Below are 14,351 nucleotides of genomic sequence, written 5' to 3' on the forward strand. Positions count from 1 at the left end.
TGTATACAATTAATACACCAGTGGAAACAAACAAGGGAAGCAGGAAAAGGGCTCGAGGGATGACAACTGGAAACCATTTTTTTTCTTTCGTCTGGTTTTTCTCACTCATATTACACGGCTGCTGTTCCTCACGAAGGGCTCCAATGCGCATATGATGTAAGACGATCCCGAACATTATAGTTAAACACATATGTTTACATCTTGGTGTTATTGTAATTACCTATTTGTTCCAGTGTTGTAGTAGCTGTTAGACACAGTGCAGCAGCAGCAGCTTTACCTTCATCAGCTGAGCGACCTGCGAACTGCCGCAGCACCTCCGCTCCCACAGCGCTGCGTGCTTCCGCCACGCACTACTTCCCACACTACATAAAAAAAAAAAACACGATTACGACAACAACCGGCGCGGTTAACCTTACCGACCACCGTGCTAACGATAACAACGCCTATTGGACATAGTGCTAACGGCTCGTTTCATCATTAACCCCTCGCTTTCTGTTTGTATCACTAGTGCATCAGCAACGTACGTCAGGATTTCATAATATCACTCCGCCAGGTCGTGACCCCCCGCTACCACCATCTTAAAAAAAACGTTCACCCTTACATCATTTTGTGTAAACTTTTTAATTATTATTTTAGACTGCTTATCGTATGTGTTTCACACAAAAAAGATGTGAATACAGCAGCGTAAAATGGATTTCTGTTGGAAAAGAGATCATTTTGGTCTGTCTGTTGTCATGGTAACCACTAAGCATCAAAACATGGCGTCTCTGCTGAGTGAGATACTGTTTGAAACCGCAGGACAAGGTCCACCTACCTCTAAAGACTTCTATCAGTTTGTTGTCACACAAAAGGAGGTATTTTGAAGTACATTTTTGCATTTAAGCAAGTAATGTTCAAGTGTATTCTTTATGTTGTATGTATACAAACATCAGTATACTTTTAAGTGTAGTATTTCAATACTCCTAGGGACTAAACTGGCCCACTTTCTAGTATATAAAAGTATACTTTAAGTATAACAGTTGTTAACTTTGAGTAACGTTACACAACTAGTTTACATCTTTGTTTTCAGTTTGTACTGCAAGTATACTAAAAGCGAACTTATAAGTATACGGATAGTTTACTAATTAAATACTTTTTTATGCATTTTTTGAAATATAGTCTCAGTAAACTACTAGTTTAGTAGTTTTATACTCATAGGTTTTCTTAAAGTGAACTTTACATCATACTTTAAGTATACTACTATGTCTCTATTTAGGTATTTATTTGTATATATTTTGCTGAATATCTGAACATACAAAACATCAAAAGAAAGAACAGGGTATCTGCTTGTAAACAAAAACATTTTATTCTAGCTTCATGCATTTTTTTAATAAACACTTGAATGTGAGTAAGTTTCATAAATGAAAAAATAGTAAATAAATAAACAGCATTTTGAACAAAAGGACTATTGATGATAATTAGTGGTGGGCCGTTATCGGCGTTAACGTGCTGCGTTAACGTGAGACTCATATCGCGCGATAAAAAAAATATCGCCGTTAATCTATTCTCAAAGTTGGGTTGGGAGCTGGGTCTAAACTACGCAAGATATGATGACTTTTTTTTTTTTTTTTTTTTTTTTTTTTTTTTATTGTTGGTTCAATGCCACAAGAACAAGAGGTATTACATACATCAAATTAACATTAGCTGCCAGAGAAAAAGAAGAAAGAAAAAAAAGAGAAAAAAAAAAAAAAAAAAAAAAAAGAAAGTAACATTACATAAACTTCAATGATTTTAGAGCATTACATGTTTTCAGTGCTTTTTTGTTTTTTGTTTGTTCCAAGAGATTTACATACAATTTAAAGTCGTTAATAAAATGAGAAAAATTTGGTTTACACTGAGCCCACTTTTTCTTATGTATATGGAATTTTCCTAATAAAATAAACAAATGTATAATATGTTGTTCTTTACAATTCAAACTTTCATTTTCTGTATAAAAAAGCACATCAAATATACAAATTTCTATCATACATTCCATTTTTCTGTTAATATAGAATTCCATATCTTTCCAAAATAATCTTGAATAAATACAATGAAAAAAAAAGATGCAAAATTGTTTCTTTTTCTTGACCGCAGAATTCACAGTTATATGAAATATTAAGCTTAAATCTTTCCAAAACATGCTTGGCAGGATAAATTCTATGAAGTATTTTGTAAGACACTTCCTTAATTTTGTTATTTATACAAAACTTATTTGACAGATTCCATGCTTTAACCCAAGAGATATTACCAAATAAAGAAGACCAGAAAAATCTTGCTGCAGGTAAAGATACAGACCGAAGAGAATTCCTTATAATCTTATTACTATACTGTTGTTTTAACACATCAACATTTCCAATAAAAAAGTTTTCACAAGGATTAACCATGCTGATTCCTTCTAAATTATAGTTTTTTAAAAGTACTGTCACATTCTTTGGAATTGCGTCAATAACAACAGCAAATTCTCTTGGTCTAATTGGTAATTGAAATTTTTGAAGAAATTCAGAATATGACAACAAGTATCCATGAGAATTAAATAACTGACTTACTAAAAGAATACCTTCATTGAACCAAGTATGATAGAATAAAGATTTGTTTTTAAATAATATATCTTTGTTATTCCATATAAAATAGTTGTGGGGTGAAAAATTGTGCTTATACACCAAATTCCATGCTAGCAGGGCTTGTCTGTGAAAACCAGCCAATTTAACAGGAATTTTGTCAACAGAAAAATTACATTTTAACAAAAAATCTATGCCTCCCAAAGTGTTAAATATATAATTAGGAAATACATTCCAAGGACTTTCTCTATTCTTCAAAAACTCTATTAACCATTTAATTTTAAAAGTGTCATTAAGAGTATTATAATCCAAGACCTCCAGTCCCCCTTGCTCTTTAGGATTACAAATTACCTCCTTTTTTAAATAATGTGGTTTTTTCCTCCAAATAAAGTTATAAAGAATTTGATCTAAATCTTTGATAATCTTAGGAGGTACGTCTAATGACAATGATGTATACACTGATCTAGATATACCTTCGGCCTTGGACAATAATACCCTTCCAAATATTGAGAGGTCACGCATTAACCACAAATTAAATTTCTTTTTAGTTTTCTCAATAATTGGCTCAAAATTGAACTGACTTCTTTGTTTTTCATTTTTACAAATGATTACACCCAAATATGTTAGTTTATGTTTAACTGGAATATTCTCTAGTTCTGTAAAGGAACAATCTTTAAGGGGAAATAATACAGATTTATCTAAGTTCATTTTAAGGCCTGATACAACAGTGAATTCCTCAATATATCGAATTATTTTCGGTATTTCAAATTTGTTTTTCAAAAACACTGTAGTGTCATCCGCAAATTGACTAAGTTTAAATTGTACACCTAAAGCTGTGATACCATTAAATTGATTTCTTTTTAAATGTGATGCTAAGACTTGAGTGACTAACAAAAATAAAAAAGGAGAGAGAGGGCATCCTTGCCTAATGCCACGATGAATATCAAATCTTTGTGAAGTACCATGGGCAAGTTTGACAGAACTATTACACCCACTATACAATGTTTTAACTGCTTTCAAAAACATATCTCCAAAACCAAACAATTTAATAACTTTAAAAATAAAACTATGAATCACCGTATCAAAGGCTTTATAGAAATCAATAAATAAAATAAAACTATCATCCTCAATAAAGTGATTATAATCAATCATATCTAAGACTAGTCTAATATTATTCCTGATATGACGACCTTTCATAAACCCAGACTGTTCTACATCAATTATTTTGTCTAAACCTTGCTTCAGTCTTCTAGCAAATATCATTGCAAACAATTTACTGTCATTATTTAGCAAACTAATAGGCCTCCAATTTTCAATGAATAATCTGTCTTTATTAGGTTTAGGAATCAGTGTTATAACTCCTTGTTTTAGTGAAACGGGCAATTCACCATTTTGTATAGCTTCTACAAACACTAATAGTAAAAAGGGTGAAAGTTCTTTGGAAAAAGTCTTATAAAAATCACCGGTTAGCCCATCATTGCCTGGAGATTTGTTATTCTTTAATAAGTTAATACACTCTCTCAACTCTTCGCTGTCTATTTCTTTATCACAAACATTCTGAAAGTTCTGATCAATTTTTTTGGTATCACTCACCAGGCTATTTAAAAAAATATCACTGTCAGAAGAATCTGATATGGAAGAATACAAATTACCAAAAAACTGAGCAACATATTTTGAAATAACTGAGGAGTTATCTACTAATTTGTTGTTAATCATTAATTTCGAGATTGAGGCAAAATCACTGTTTCTTTTTTCAAGGCCAAAAAAATATTTTGTATTTTTTTCCCCTTTTTCTAACCATTTAAGTCTAGTTCTAATAAATGCTCCTCTTGCTTTGTCCTCATAGATCTTATCTAATTCAATTTGCAATAAATCTAATTTTTGTAACTCACAATCAGTCAAAACTTCCTTTTGCTTTTTACACAAATTTAAAATATCATTAATAATTGATTTTTCTTTCATTTTTTTAGTTTTTGATTCTAATTTTCCATGATTAATACATGTCGTTCTAATATCAAACTTCATTAATTCCCAATACTTTCCATATGATTTTTCTAAATCTGCAATTTTTCTATATTTTTCAATAATTCCTTTAATGTTTTCCTTTAAACCTTCATTTTCAAGCAATTTGTTGTTTAATTTCCAATAACCGTTATGTTTTTTGACTGATTTATCTTGTACCACATTAATTTTTATAAATATTCCTTTATGATCTGTCATTATGCAAGGTTCTATCAATACAGAAGTCACATTATTAGTCAAATCATTAGACACTAACCAATAGTCAATACGAGAATGAAGAGATGAGTCCTTATTACTCCATGTATATTCTTCCCTATCTGGGTTTTTACAACGCCACACATCAGTAAGACCCAATCTTAAACATACATTATTCAATCCACAAGAAGGGCTCGGTCTAATTTTAGGAGGCCATCTATCAATAGTTTCATTAAACACAGTATTGAAATCTCCTCCCCAAATAACTTTGGCTGAAGGATATTGGGAAATGAAATGCTGAATCCTGGATTCAATATTTGAAAAAAGTATATCATTGTTCAATTTGTTATTGGTGGCATAACAATTTACTAGTACAAATTGTTCGTTATCCTTATTTAACACAAGTAATATCCATCTACCGCAATCATCTTTTTCGTAGTTTAATATTTGCCCTGTAAATTTATCTTGCAAAATAGCGACCCCCGCTGAGCGATTGCTGCCGAATGATAACCAAATCTCTTTTCCCCATTGATTTTTCCAAAACACAGCATCTGAACAACATGCGTGCGTTTCCTGAATTAAACAAAAATCTACATTTTTCTCTTTGCAATACAAAAATAACGCTTTTCTCTTTAAGATATCCCGAATACCTCTGGCATTGATAGAAAATAAAGAAAGAGACATAAATGTTCAAACGATTACTTAAAGAACCACAAGAGTAAATAGAAGTCTAAACTTCAAACATCCACATAATGGGATTCTCACAAATGATACCAAAGAATTTTCACAGTTGCAAACATTAGGAGAAAAAAACTTAAAGTGCATCCAGTTAACAATCAGATTTAGAACTCAAAAGCATACATTTCTTCTTTTCTTCGTTTTTTTTTTTTTTTTTTTCCTTCCTTTACAAAACAAAGAGCAACCTATCATGCCCAATACCGCCAATTTCAAACTGCAACAAGACGGTCAAGTCTATGTAGTTCCGTTGCAATCTTCAGGACGAATCTCTCTACCATCGACGAAAGCCCTTGCTCCGCTGAAATATGCGTTTTTTCCTTCTTTCCTTGCTCTCTCCACATTCGGCCAAAGACGATTCCGTGCTTCTCTGTCGAAAGCAGTCAAGTCCTCCTTGAACCGCATCCCCTTGGTAGCCAGATATTCGTTGTTTTTTGAGTTTTTCCAGATTAAATCTCTGGCGGTACGGGAAATGAACCTCATGATCACCGGTCTTGGTTTCACTCTTCTGCCATCGTCCGAAGTATTCAGTCGGCCCAGACGGTGTGCCACATCCAGACTATCTGCTACCATCCGTTTGTCTGTGTCCGAAACCACCGCTTTGCATACTTCCGTGGCTCTCATTTTCACGTTTTCATTAGTTTGCTCGGACAGCCCATACAAACGCAGGCACCATCTGCGGCTGTAACGTTCCTGATCATGAATTTTAGTGTTCATTTCCTTGACCTTTTTTTCCATGAGAGCATTTGCATTTTTCAGCATTTCGTTTTCTTTCTGCAGAACCATTACATCATCATGCACTGAGGTAAGAGATTTGCCCAAAGCTTCAATATTGGAAGAATTTTCTTTAACCATTTTTTCAAGCTGGTCAGATCGCTCGTTGATTTTCTCAGAGAGAATTCGGATGATATTCTCCTGCACTTCACTCAGCGAAAGTTCACTTTGTTTGGCAGAGGAGTCAACGACACTTTTTTTCTTTTTTGGAGGATGATTTTTGCTTGGTGTGTTTGGACAAGAATCACAACTGCCTCCGTTTTTTACTTTACATGCATACGAGTGTGTATCGTTAAAACTTCTCTTCTCTTTTAAAGTGTCAACCTCCATCTCTGCGCCAAGATCCTCATCCATTTTTCTGAATTGTGCAATGAAACTGATGGTAGTTCAATATTACTTTGTTGCGCTACTCCAACGTCAATATTTACTCAAAATCAGCCACTATAAGCAACCTAACGATAGTAATTAGCAACTTTATAGAATTTGTATGTTCATTTGTGAGAAATACCCGATTTGTTTCTCAACTTACAGAACCACGTCTGTCCTCGGCGCCATCTTGGAGCTCCCCAAGATATGATGACTTTCACCTTGATATTTTAGCGCGGATGACGTATATCTAGTTGAATTGCACTGTAGGGGGCGAGAACAAGTCTTCAACTTCTGTGAAATTACCACATCAAATGAGACGCGCAGACATGGATGCAGCTATGAAGCCGCTTCAGGGCAGGTGCGTTGCTAGACCCTTTTTACTGGGGCACGTGCCCCAGTGAAAATCTGCTGTGCCCCTGTAAAATCTCAAGTTTGAGTTATAATTTACTTTGATAATCCCGAAATAAAGACATTAAACTATATGCAACAACTGAATTGACGCTTCTAAAAGCAATGCAGTTTATTGGAAGACTATGCACGCAGATAGGCTATCCATACCTGCGCGCATGTGTATTTTACGGGAACGCGCACGTCGTACAGCCTTTTGCGCAGAAGTACTTGGTTACACATGTTTGTATAGTTAATTGTGTTGTAAATGCAATTGTCAAGCAGTTTGTAATGCATTTTGGAAACAGGAGATGAGCGCCTGGTCTAATGCGCCACCTGGCTTGAGAAACCCGTTCTCAAAGACTTAATTTTAGTCATTATTTGGGTAGCACACATATTCTGAATGCCTTCGGCAGAATTCAAATTAGCCATTTTAATCTAGATTAATCTAGATTAATTTCAAGATTTAATCTAGATTAATCTAGATTAAAAAAATTAATCTATGCCCACCACTAATGATAATCAAAACGTAGATGGAGATCAACACCCAAAAGCTTGACGGTAATTATCACCTCTTCATGGGTCGACATTTTTCCATATCTATGGTTTTGATGCTGTTTTATGTCTGATGATTGTGTTAGATTACATGTGGAAGCATCTGTTGTTTCGGTTTCTTCTTCACTTGTGTTTTGGAAATTCTGTTCAGAAGATGTGCAATAGCGCCCCTAGAGTATAACAATGAAAACACAGATTCTCAGAGCACAAGTATAGCTCAAATATACTTAGACTATTCTAAGTATAAGTCAAGTATACTGAAATGTCATTGTAAGTATATTTTTGAGAATTATATAGAGCACATTTCTGAGAAGTACATAAAAAGTAGACGGAAAGTATACTTTCCTATTTTATAGTTTAAAAGAAGTATACTAATAGCACACTTGAATAAACTTGTTTTTCATAAGGGTATCTATTAAACATCATGTTTTTAATAGCGTCATGTTTCATTACCAACAGGTTATATGGAGGTGGTGGAAGATTTCTCTAAGGACTGAATGCAGAGGGGCACCACCTGGAGAGATGAAACACCTCCACCAAGACTTTTTGAACGATTCAGTGTTGCAAGGTAAAGATCCAGCTTTGCATTTAAATATGTGCTTCATCATGATTTGTATATACATGTGAATGTGATTCATGATTTTAGAGCAGGTAGCTGTGGTGTTTGGATCCCGGATTCTGGAGTACGCTTTGGCTCTGTGTCGAGGGCATTTCGACTACCTGGAACGTTTACCTGACAAGCTGCTCCTTAAAATCCTTTCCTACATATCCTTACAGGACATTGGCTGCATGAGCCAAACCTCAAGCAGGTTTAGGAAGGTTAGAACAATACCTTGTCCCTTTCTCCTCTGCTTTTTGAGTGAAGTGAAGGTTGCATTATTGCATTATCTCGTAGTGGTCACTGCAAAGGAAAGCATCATACTGCAGTAATCAAATTTAGGTTGTAACTTCTCCTATTTATGCCACAGAAATAATCTATGTATTTTATCTGTTTATTTGCATGTTTGTCCAGCTGTGTAACTCGGATGAGATCTGGAAGCAGGCTGTGTTGGGTCATTGTGATATAAATCCTGAAGAGATTGAGAGTCTGGCGAAGGTCATGGGTTGGAAGAACATCTTTGAGTTTTACTTTAAAAAAGAACATGACAGCGCGGCTTGTCCCGCAGAGGAAGAAGATAAAGACAATACTGAATCTCCATGAGCTATTAAAACTCTCATTAAACAAAAAGATGATCTTAAAGTCTTTTCATGCTTGCACACTGCAAAAAATGCTTTTCTTACTTAGATTTTTTTGTCTTGTTTTCAGCCAAAATATCTAAGAATTCTTACATAAAGAAGGATTTTCTAGACTAGCAAAAATAATTTTCTTGTTTTCAGAAAAAAAAAAACAAGTCAAAATTAAGTGAGTTTTTGATTAGAACAAGCAAAATAATCTGCCAATTGAGTAAGAAAAATAATCTTGTTTCAAACAGAAAAAAAGAATATTTTTCTTACCCCATTGGCAGATTATTTTGCTTGTTTCAAGCAAAAACATGCTTAATTTTAACTTGTTTTCTTTTTAAAGACAATAATTTTTACACGTCTGGAAAATCCTTTTTGATTTAAGAATTTTTAGATATTTTGGCTGGAAACAAGACAAGCATTTGTTTGCAGTGTGAAAGAACATCTCCATGAGCTATTAAAACAACTCTCAGTCGATCAAAAAGACAATCATATGATCTTAAAGTGTTCATGAATTTATCTATTTCTGTCTTTTCATGCTTGTACTCTGCAAAAAATGCTTTTCTTACTTAGATATTTTTGTCTTGTTTTCAGCCAAAATATCTAAGAATTCATAAAGAAGGATTTTCTAGACTAGCAAAAATAATTTTCTTGTTTTCAGAAAAAAACTAGTCAAAATTAAGTTTTTTGTTAGAAGAAGTGAAATAATCTGCCAGTGGGGTAAGAAAAAAAAATATTTCAAACAGAAAACTAGATTATTTTTCGTACCCCATTGGAAGATTATTTAGCTTGTTTCAAGCAAAAACATGCTTAATTTTGACTTGTTTTTTTTTTTTTTCTGAAAACAAGACAATTATTTTTACTCATCTAGAAAATCCTTCTTGATTTCAGAATTGTTAGATATTTTGGCTGGAAACAAGACAAAAAATGTAAATAAGAAAAGCTTTTTTTGCAGTGTGAAAGAACATCTCCATGAGCTATTAAACAACTCTCAGTCGATCAAAAAGACAGTCATATGATCTTAAAGTGTTCATGAATTTATCTATTTCTGTCTTTTCATGCTTGCACTCTGCAAAAAATGCTTTTCTGACTTAGATTTTTTTGTCTTGTTTCCAGCCAAAATATCTAAAAATTCTTAAATCAAGAAGAATTTTCTAGACTAGCAAAAATTATTTTCTTGTTTTCAGAAAAACAAGTCAAAATTAAGTTTTTTGTTAGAAGAAGTGAAATAATCTGCCAGTGGGGTAAGAAAAAAAAAATATTTCAAACAGAAAACTAGATTATTTTTCGTACCCCATTGGAAGATTATTTAGCTTGTTTCAAGCAAAAACATGCTTAATTTTGACTTTTTTTTTTTCTTTTTCTGAAAACAAGACAATTATTTTTACTCATCTAGAAAATCCTTCTTGATTTCAGAATTGTTAGATATTTTGGCTGGAAACAAGAAAAAAAATGTAAATAAGAAAAGCTTTTTTTGCAGTGTGAAAGAACATCTCCATGAGCTATTAAAACAACTCTCAGTCGATCAAAAAGACAGTCATATGATCTTAAAGTGTTGCGAATGTATCTATTTCTGTCTTTTCATGCTTGCACACTGCAAAAAATGCTTTTCTTACTTAGATTTTTTTGTCTTGTTTCCAGCCAAAATATTCTTGGGATTTTCTAGAAAAGTACAAATTATTTTCTTGTTTTCAGGGGAAAAAAACAAGTCAAAATTAAGTGTTTTTGCATGAAACAAGCAAAATAATCTGCCAATGGAGTAAGAAAAATAATTTTGTTTTCTGTTTGAAATAAGATTTTTTTGCTTACCCCATTGGCAGATTATTTTGCTTGTTCTAAGCAAAAACTCATTTAGTTTTGACTTGTTTTTTCTGAAAACAAGAAAATAATTTGTACAATTTTTTTTTATATTTTGGCTGGAAACAAGATTTTTTTTTTGCAGTGCAGGTACTGATATAAGACACGTTTCTGAAAAATTCAATTCGAATGCCAAAGTATTAAATATTCAAGTGTTAATATTATTTAAAAATGTAACCCATAATTATTAATATAATGTAAGTATTGTAGATATTCCCAAATTTTGTTTATAATATGTTTAAATCACCAAATACCACTGATTTGTCTCACTCTAACAGCACTCTTTTCATTAACTGCAAATTGACCAGCAGATGGCGCTTTAAGTTAATAAAGTGAGTGAATGTGCAAAGCCAAGGGCTGTGTTTGAAATGCCATACTACTTTTACTATTTCTGCTGTACCCAGTATGTATACTGTGCATAGTATGCTAATTTTCTGTATTATTTTTTTCTGGAATACCAGGATGACCTACTATATTTGCCAGAATCTGCTAAACATAACTCAAGTACACTGAAATCAGTACAGAAGCTGTGGAATGGCATTCTACCTAACGCCTACTATATTGCAGTATGCTATGTGTATACTGTGAATAGTATGTGCATTTTCTGTATGCATGGAATGCCCAGATTACCTGCTACATTTGCTGAAATTTAATTTATGCATCTGAAGACACTGCATGGGATACTGTTTCCCAGAATGCAATACGCTCCATGTGATGTTTCATCTTCAAATGCGTGAGTGAACTGGAGGCGGGGAGTACTAATTATAAATCTAACACATGTATATGTACATATATACATATACATATACATGTAAACTACAGACCCCCTGTGTTGGGGGTAATGCATTACAATTAATGCAAGTTTTTGTAATATAGTAAAGTAACGCATTACTTTTTAATTGACAAGAAAATATCTGAGTTACTTTTTTCCCTCATTTATTGATTAAAAGCTCTCCTGTCCTCATGTTGAGAGAAATTGTGAGCAAGATGTTACTTTAGTTCTAGAATAAATGTGAACATGCATTAATTCATCTCACTCACTAAAAAAAACAGATACAGCATTTCTCAAAATAAATAAAAACACTGAAATTCAACGCAAACCTGCAATAATTAAATATGTTAAATAATACAAATATCCTTTATGTATTTAATCCCATTTTATTAACCGATGTCTTTGCTGCCGACCTTCGATGATCCAATTCATCCATATTAATAAGCTAAAATTACTCAAGATAATCTAACATTTGTTTACCTTATTTATTTATTTATTTATTTATTTATTTATTTTGAAGAGTTGACATTTTTCTTCTGTGGATGAAATCGCAAGTTTTAGAACATGTTATACTTTTTTCAGGATTCGCTGATGAATAAAAAATTAAAAACTACAGCATTTATTAAAAATAGAAGCCTTTTGTAACAATATCAGTCTCTACTGTCACTTTTTTATAGTACATGGAGTAATTTTTAGTCCTATATAAAAGATGTTGTCTTGTTGTCAGGCACTTCATTATTTTACTATCTTTGTGCAGACTTTGGTCCTGCACAGTAAATACACATTAGTAAAAATCATTTAGTACTGACAGTTGTTATGGACTGCTCTTAAATTCTTTAATTATTAGAGTTACAGTAATTTCAGGAAACACCAGCATCATAGTCAGATGATTTTTTATATTATTCATCTGTTCATCTCCTTTATGTTATTGCTGTAGTCTTGTATACTACATATACATATTTAATTAAAGTATGACAGATCGTCTTTTGTATCCGTTCTGTTTATTTTTTTAAAATACTGTATTCAGTAGAACAGCATTACAGTTTTTTTTTCAATATTTATTTGTCACAATCTTTCTAAAACCTGACACTCAAACACACCAACCACACACCAAATCTCAAAAATCATTGTAATATTCTGTTCAAGAAACATTTATTATTATTATAAATGGTTGAGTAATTTTTTTCAGGATTCTTTGATGAATCAAAACATATAAAGATCAGCATTTATCTGAAATATTCATCTTTTGTAAAATTATACACTATACCATTCAAAAGCTAGTGTTTTTTTTTCTGGGGAAAAAAAATATAAAAATTAATACTTTTATTTAGATGCTTTGATGCTTTAAGACATGTATAATGTTACAAAAGATGTATATTTCAGATAAATGCTGTTCTTCTGAACTTTCTATTCATTAAAAAAAAACTAAGAAATTCTAATCAGCTGTTTTTAACATATGAATAATAATAAATATGTTTTTGAGAACCAAATCAGAATTTTAGAATGATTTCTGAAGAATCATGTGACTGGAAATAATGATGATAAAAATTCAGCTTTGAAATCACAGGAATAAATGACATTTTAAAATATATTCAAATATATATATATAAAAGTAAATAGGAAAAATAATTACAAATTTTACTGTTTTTGCTGTACTTTGTAAAAACAATCTCGCATGCCGTATAAACACTGAGAACAGAAAACATGAATCCATAAACAATACATTTAAATCTATAAAATCTTATACCTCTAGATTGTAACACTGCTGTAACAACATCTGTGCATTGTATGACACGTTATATGGATGTGCAAGATGCAATAACTAATATTGTACATTCCAAGAAACCAGGAGATGGAATCATATGCTCCTGCGGGTGCTGCTGTTGCACATACTGTCTGACCACCTTGGACAAACACAACATTGAGGATAATATTAGATAATTCACGAATATAGGATAATTCATGAATATAACTGGTATTGGTTATTTTACTGTATTCTTACCCTTAAGCAATATCCAACACCCATATGTTTGCAAGTACAAGTAATCAGAAAACAATTTAAAATGTATACATATATAACAATACTAAATAATAATATAGCTGCAAGCAGCATTTACGGGGCCAAGCATTCAAAGGGGAAAATGAGGAGCTAAGGATGGCAGAAACAGTAGACCAGTGGCAACAATCAGTAAAAAGAAGCCATTTCAGGATGATTTTAGTCAAAACGACAGAAAAATGTTGTAGAACGCCTACTTACATGATTTAATGGCTTATTAGGTTTGACCAACAGGTGGCGCTGTTATCAAATCGATGTAGTGTGTTTAGTGTGAGATGTCGAAGGTACCTTTAAAGGAGTAGTTCACTTTCAGAACAAACATGTACAGATAATGTACTCACCCCCTTGTCATCCAAGATGTTCATGTCTTTCTTTCTTCAGTCGTAAACAAATGGTGTTTTTTGAGGAAAACATTTAAGGATTTCTCTCCATATAATTGTCAGGTTTTCCTTGTGTTTTCCCCCCTTTTGGTCTGTGTGTTTTGGTTTCTCCCTTTGTCTTACCCCGTTGTTGGGTTTACCCCTTGCCCATATTTGGTTCTTCCTGTTTGTTATTGTTAGTCCCTACACCTGTCCTAGTTAATTAGCTACCATTTATAAGTTGTTTGTTTCCTCAGTTTCTTTGACCGACAGCAACGTTACCATGCATTACCCTATGTCACATTCCACGGTTCCGCCTGTGTTCCAGTCTCCCTGTCAGTTTTTACCTTGTCAAAGGATTTATTAAAGTCTTTTACGTTTACTCCTTCGCTGTGTTGCCCGTTCCTGCACGCATCGTAATAATAATGGACTTCTATGGTGCCCCCGAGTTTGAACTTCCAAAATGCAGTTTA

The 14,351-nt window shown here is 32.8% G+C and overlaps 2 protein-coding genes across 2 annotated transcripts in view; both read left to right on the forward strand.

The window, feature by feature from the left end:
• rasa2 (RAS p21 protein activator 2) overlaps positions 1–14,351 on the forward strand; it is a 162,698-nt gene that overhangs the window by 100,162 nt on the left and 48,185 nt on the right. The gene's annotated exons all lie outside the window — the stretch shown is intronic.
• Positions 759–8,814, forward strand: LOC141346152 (F-box only protein 36-like). The gene is made up of 4 exons (XM_073851068.1): positions 759–854; positions 8,073–8,181; positions 8,260–8,432; positions 8,626–8,814. The coding sequence occupies exons 1-4, from the start codon at positions 759–761 to the stop codon at positions 8,812–8,814; spliced, it is 567 nt and encodes a 188-aa protein (XP_073707169.1).

The sequence above is a fragment of the Garra rufa genome, chromosome 11 (genome assembly GCF_049309525.1).
Source record: "Garra rufa chromosome 11, GarRuf1.0, whole genome shotgun sequence".
NCBI lineage: Eukaryota > Metazoa > Chordata > Actinopteri > Cypriniformes > Cyprinidae > Garra > Garra rufa.

Bases quoted from the DNA above. Each gene is read 5' to 3' on its own strand.
- LOC141346152 (XM_073851068.1), top strand. From the start codon at position 759: ATGGCGTCTCTGCTGAGTGAGATACTGTTTGAAACCGCAGGACAAGGT. The intron at 8,182-8,259 runs GTAAAGATCCAG...TCATGATTTTAG, and splicing joins GAACGATTCAGTGTTGCAAG to AGCAGGTAGCTGTGGTGTTT. The intron at 8,433-8,625 runs GTTAGAACAATA...ATGTTTGTCCAG, and splicing joins CCTCAAGCAGGTTTAGGAAG to CTGTGTAACTCGGATGAGAT.